This window comes from Physella acuta, unplaced genomic scaffold, assembly GCF_028476545.2.
Source record: "Physella acuta isolate Inbredline_101_S28 unplaced genomic scaffold, ASM2847654v3 ptg000506l, whole genome shotgun sequence".
Lineage (NCBI taxonomy): Eukaryota > Metazoa > Mollusca > Gastropoda > Physidae > Physella > Physella acuta.
In genome coordinates this window covers 589017-595547 of record NW_026732025.1, presented here as the reverse complement: position 1 = coordinate 595547, position 6531 = coordinate 589017, and the positions used below count along the sequence as shown (strand labels likewise).

Sequence of the window (6531 nt, the reverse complement as noted above, 5' to 3'; positions counted from 1 at the left end):
ATCTAAAACACGGAGGTTTGATAAGTATTATGTTTCCCGTGTTTATTTGATTCTTATGTTGTTGTTTTTCATTTATATTAGTAATTTTTTAAAAATATATTTCTTTTTATAGCTGTGTCATTCTTTAGTATAATGTCTTATTTTAATAATAATTAAGAAAAGAAAATGCTTTTTGATTAAACTATTTAAATGAGTTTTAATAAAAGCTTTAATTTAAATTGGCAACGCTATTAAACTCTCTAAAGAGGAGCGATAAGTCATGGAAGTGGTTTGAAGGTTTGCCTATCTTTTACACTACAACTTACGTAGTTTTATTTGTCTACGCAACAGTGCGTGTTAGTTGTTGTATAACCTACGCTACTGTAGTAATCTGTTTTTTACTTGTTTTTATTTTTATAAAACCATAGTCTATCAAGGTGCAAAAAAATTGTTTTGCTGTTTTTGATCGGATTCCGCCCCCCCCCCCCCCATGGCCTGCCTCCCCACCCTCCCACAGCTCACAATTTCTCTCCTATACGTCAGCGGTTAATATTAATAAATTATTTGGTTGGTATCTAAAGAATTTGTTCTTACTTTTTAATGTGTAGAAATCATTTATTTTAATTTAATAGATACTATTTTTAATCTCATAAAAACAGAACTAAAAAAAACTCAACATGTATTGTAGACCAGCCAACACACAGAGAGGTTTCTACGAAATTTTATCTGAGTAAATTAAAAACTCGCACATGCGGTCAAAGGTGAAATTGGAAATGGTACACTGAGTGCAAATGTGTTTACCTTCGATTACTGTACCGTAAGGCTAAACTACCCAGTTCGCTTAGTATGTGATGGCAGATTTTGTTAACGTAAGTATTAACGTTGTATTCTAGATTTAGAATCTAGATTTACTAACTTTTCATTTATCAACGAACAGCACTTGATCTAGATTCTAGATCTTGAAAATTAAAAATATTTTTCGTTTTTCTTCAACCATGACTGTGCACTTTTAAATAATTAATTAATAATTGCTAGCTAAGGCCTAAATGGCAATGCAATTGTTACTTAAATTATTAATTAATTGTATATTTTATTTATTAATATTGATAATTCATTACATTAGATATAATATAGATTTAGATCTAGATCTATATCTAATTATCTAAATCTACTAGATTACCTAGATCTAGATCTAGACTAGACATTTATACTTGAAATTAGATTAGTGACTAAGATTAGTGGGCTCATTCTAGATTCTAGATCTCTAGTCTAGACTCTAGACCCTTTTGAATGATATTATTATAGATCTATTATTTGAATCGACCCTTTGTATCCCTGCCAGAACGAGCTGCCAGGGTGAAAATGGACATAGGCCTACCTGATTTGATTAGTCAACAATTAAACTCAAAGTACCCCCGCCATGTCCATGCCATATATAGTGTATGGAGTGTATGACAGTTTTTAAAACAAACTCAGCTGCCATAGTGCTCTCAAGGGAGACAAAACTAACTTTCTTTTTAGCGCAATTTCCATACTGGGATTGCGATTATTAACTCGTCATTTCTGGATGGATGTGTGTCCGCAGCCTTTAAGTCGTATCTCCTCCTCAACGGAGCAATATCGAGGACTAGTTCCAAAAGCAAATATGTTAAGCAAGTTCCGAGGATGAACATAGACCAAAAAAATTCCCGGAATTCCTTCTTGGATTTCCCGGAAAAGCCAAAAAACCTCGAACAAATGCAGTTTTTGCTCCATATCTCGGCAACCAGACCACTAAGCGACTTGAAACATTTACCAATCGATTCCTGCCATAATTTAGACCAATATTGCAGAAGAAAGTTTTCAAAAATATCCTTTCGTTCGGTCAATTAAGAACATTTAAACTGAGCATCGTGTAGGCCTAGGATGATATTTACTACTTTTTTAAACTGAGCATCGTGTAGGCCTCCGTTGATATAGGTTAATATAGTTGTCTTTTTTTTAGCGCAGTTTCCATACTGGTTTCTATTTTGTTTTAAATTATTAAAACTACTTGTGTTGCATTATTTATTTGCTGAATATATGATTTATCTCGATTTAAAATTGTTATGGATAACATAAGGAAATTGCTCTTAAATTGTCACTAGTTTATATGTATAGGTGTAAGGTACAAACAAGGCTTGAGGTAAAAATTAAATGCTCTAAAAATGATTCTTAGATGACCTCACAGTGAGTTAACCTATGAATACTAAAGGCAATTTTTCTGCTTTTAGGTCAATCTTCTTTTCTTTGCCAAGAGCAGAGAAATTGTCGGAAATAAGAAAGCAAAGCTGCTGCTTCCCACTGTTATTACTGGGAGACATATATTAAAATACATTGTCAGAGCATATCCAGGGTAAGTATTTTTTTGTAGGTCATTATTTTATTTTAAATGCTTTTATCTAATTTACCAATTTACCTTTTGTTTGGCTTTACGCCAATGGGGTATGTGTGCTATGATTGCTAATAAATCAGCATAGACTTATATTTATTTGAAAGGTGGTAAGGTGTTATGAAATTTAGCTTCTTATTTAGCAAAATCTTTGTGTAACTGTTATTTTTAAATAAAGTTAAAAAAAAAACAATATTGTCAAAGAAAATGAATATTAATTCTTAATGTGTTATTCTTTCTTATAAGATTGAACTTAATTGCAGGCTTAATTCAATAATTAAGAACGTTGTGCTGTCCTTGAATGAAGACTATTTAGAACTTGATCAAAAAGTTACTTTGTGTGAGCGTGATGAAATTGCTGTGATTCCACCTATAAGTGGAGGCTGACTTTATCTTTTAGTGAGTTCTGTTACTCATTGTTTCATTTTTATTCTATATACTTTAAAGTTATTTACTTTTTCTATTCATTTTTGAATGCATAGGATGTTTTTTTTTTGTGTGGTTAAAATATAACTTGCAAACATTTTTTTTCCAGGTGTTAACATTTTATAGTTTAGAGATAGAGACATGGATTTTGTGGATGTTGTTGAAGAGAAGTTAAAAGTAGAAGAAATAACTGATAAAGTTTCCTCTGCTTCATGTGGGGCTGTGTCAGTTTTTATTGGTAAAATATTTTCTAACATTTGGGCTGTTGTTAAAAAGTTTATTGTAGGTATAGACATTTTTTTTATTGTCTTGATAACATTAACTAAGATGGCCTTTTTCAAATGATCTCTTTCTTTAATAAAGGTACAACAAGAGATAATTTTGATGGCAAAAGAGTTTTGACGTTAGATTATGAGGCCTACCTGCCAATGGCAAAGAGAAAAATGCAAGAAGTGTGTCAAACAATTCGTGAGAAGTGGGATGTAGAAAATATTGCCATTATACACAGAATTGGGTGAATTGTTTTGTACTACCTTAACTGTTTACTTATCTGAAACCTAGAAAAAATATTTTACTCCTAATGAAAATCTCAAAGCAAACACTGTTTATAATGGTTAATAGTTTCAAGCAAGCTTCAGTCAATAATGCATAAATAAAGTTATATTTTAAAAATATCAAATTTAGGATTTTAAAAAAATATTTATTTTATTTTACTTTAGGTTATTTTGAAATCTTATTATTTTGTCTAAGACTTGTGAACATAGATGAAAAAAATTGAAATAAGTTATCTCCATTCCTATTAGCTGAAATCTCAACCATTTGTCTAACATCTATATTGTAGCCCAGTACCAGTGAAGGAAGCAAGTATAGTCATCGCCATATCCTCAGCTCATAGAAAAGAGTCATTAGAGGCTGTCCATTTTGCTATAGACACAGTGAAAGCCATAGTTCCTGTATGGAAAAAGGTTCGTCAAAAAAACTAGGGGTATTATTTATATTTTAGTGATATTTTATTTCAAAAATGCATGTGAACCATGTATCAGTAATCTGGTAGCTTTATTTTGGTACAAATATATTTTGTTGCAAACAAATTCTTTTCCTTTAAGTATTGTTTCAATGAAAATACAACCTGCATGTTTAATATGGATAAAAATTGAATGGTGGCTTTGGTTAGTAGAAGTATTATTTTCAAATGTTCATTGAACACAATCCTCATAACTAGATAATGGTATTGTTTTAATATTTGCCTGAATTAAAAAAGAAGTTTCATTTATCGAACATTTCTTTCACCCAGGAAATTTATGATGATGACACATGCACCTGGAAACAGAATAAAGAGTGTGCCTGGAGCAGTGACCCTCCAATGTCCAGTAGTCCAGATCACAGTGCTGGGACATCTTCTGGGGATAAACTTGTCAAGGAGGGGGCCCAGCCACAGCACATTATGCATGAGCATTTATAACACAGGAGTTAAGTGCTAGGTTTTTCTTTTGCAATTTATAAAATTATAAGTGGCTCATGAAGTGTTTTTGAACAAATAAATTAGGAAAGTAAATATTTATATAAAACTTACAATTCATTATTGTACATGTATATTTTTTTTTATAACTTTGTTCACATGAGATGTATTATGTAATCCTTTAGCGCATCCAATAAGCACAAATAATATTTAATCAATTGTTCAATATTTGTTTTAAAATTTAAGGTCTTAAAATGTTGCTGATATTGTTGGATTATGTATTCTGATGACTGTTGTAGCAAAATTAAGCAGAAGAGACTTTATTTGGAATTTTGTTATACATTTTTTTTAATTTCTCTGATGCTTTGTTTAACAAATGCATGTCATTTCCCCTTTTTGTGTAATGAGTTTTGAGTAGACACCAACTTTTAAAATACAAATATAGGTACTTTCCTTTGGTAAATCTGCATTAAATTTATTCTTTTTAATTTTTGTTTCATTTCCTACGATCTCATCTTATTGTTTTCACTCATCTAATTTTGTGACTGTTAATTTTTGTGCTTACAAGTTATTTTTTGTTTAATGATATCTGGATGACATTTTTAAAAATAAAGTATCCTTATTATAAAACAGTGCAACAATCAGCTGATTATAAATGTACTGAGTGCTTGAAAGTTAACTGTACAATTTTATTTCGTTAAAATACTTACGGAATCATCATTACTAATGTATGTTTTAACAAATAATTTTTTTAATGTCCATTTTAAAAAAAAGAACCCAAACAGAAGTTTACACAGAGCTTGTATTTAGACTAAAAGAATTTTTTTAAAGTTATTTAATGTTGTGGAATTATTTTTCTTTATTTACAATAATTAATGTGAATAGAGAACTAACAAATTTAATTAATTTTATTTGACACAAGCACTTCTTAAGATGTTTTTTTATCGACCTATTCATCTCTGTTTATACTGAAACCATAAGCGAAACAAATTAAAAAAAGAATTTTAAATAAACCTGTAGGTTGATAAAGATATTCAACTTTTCCCTCACAATTTTCATTATACTTACCCTTTCCAAACCTAATTATAAATGTGCCTTACTAAACAAATGTATGAAATAAATAACTATTTTATCTAGAACTTGTTGTGAATATTTGTACTGCATAAATTAGCCAGATTTATATAATTTTGTTAATTTCTTATTTAATTTTAGCATGTCTTGTTTGTTAAACCATGAAAATTGAGTTACTTTTTGTGATAGTTTATTCCAGATTTGTTTAAAAATGACCTAGATATATGTTTAAAAACTGCATGATGGTTTTTGAGTTACCGGTTCTTCAGATGTATTTATACAACTTTTTATTTTAATATGTCACCACTTTGTTTGGGTCTTGCTAAACATGTTGCGCTGTTTATAAAGCAATATCTATTCATTGTGCCAGTCAAATAACAAAAGCTATTTGCCTAAAGTTATTATTGTTTAGTTTATTCACTAGGTGTTTATTTTGATGGCCAAATGAACTGGTTAAATGAAATATTATTTCTGGCTCTTGAAATTAACAAAAAACAATTGCAAGGTAATTGAGCTCATAACTAATAGCCATAAAATTTAAAGTTTGGTTCCTGGGATGAATTCATAGTATGTCGTTGAGCCCACCCAGCTTTATTTAGTACCTTTAGAGGTTTGGGAAGTAAAGCGGTGGTCTACTTCATCTGCCAATTTATAGCCAGATCCAAGAGAATACTTTGCAGAAGTGCCAACTTCAGAATATCCTGTTTTCTCAACAGCCAATACTCACGAAAATATTTAAGTTACACTTCAGTATATATTTTGCAAGTATAGTCTTAGAAGTTTTTGCTAGATTTTTCAACCATATTTAATTAGAATTTAAAATACCTGTGATTTTTATAGAACAATAAAGATTCTAAAAAAAATTATTTTTGTTACTTTTGTTATATTTTTGTATTTCTATCAAAACAAAAATGTCAGTCCTATTACCTGACACGTTCCATAGATATCTCATTCACACTGCTGTGTCATGCCAAAAATTTCATTGAATTATCACAAAATGCTACAGTTTGGCAGTGTTGTGCTATAATAATGGCTTAAACAAGTATTTTATTATAAACTATATTCATTTACACTACATTAAAAGTTGAACCAAAAACCCCCATACAATTTTGGTTATTGATATTGACAAAGGCTGAAAAAAAAAAATTCATGGTATAATTGCAATACATAATACTTTATGCTGTTT

General features: G+C 29.9%; 1 protein-coding gene across 1 annotated transcript; it reads left to right on the top strand.

The window, feature by feature from the left end:
* The first annotated feature begins 2658 nt into the window (after positions 1–2658).
* LOC131944730 (molybdopterin synthase catalytic subunit 1) lies at positions 2659–6193 on the top strand. The gene is made up of 5 exons (XM_059305528.1): positions 2659–2788; positions 2925–3053; positions 3179–3329; positions 3657–3780; positions 4110–6193. Exons 2-5 carry the CDS (start codon positions 2957–2959, stop codon positions 4275–4277), a joined length of 540 nt encoding a protein of 179 aa, XP_059161511.1. The 5' UTR covers positions 2659–2788; positions 2925–2956; the 3' UTR covers positions 4278–6193.
* The last annotated feature ends 338 nt before the right edge of the window (positions 6194–6531 follow it).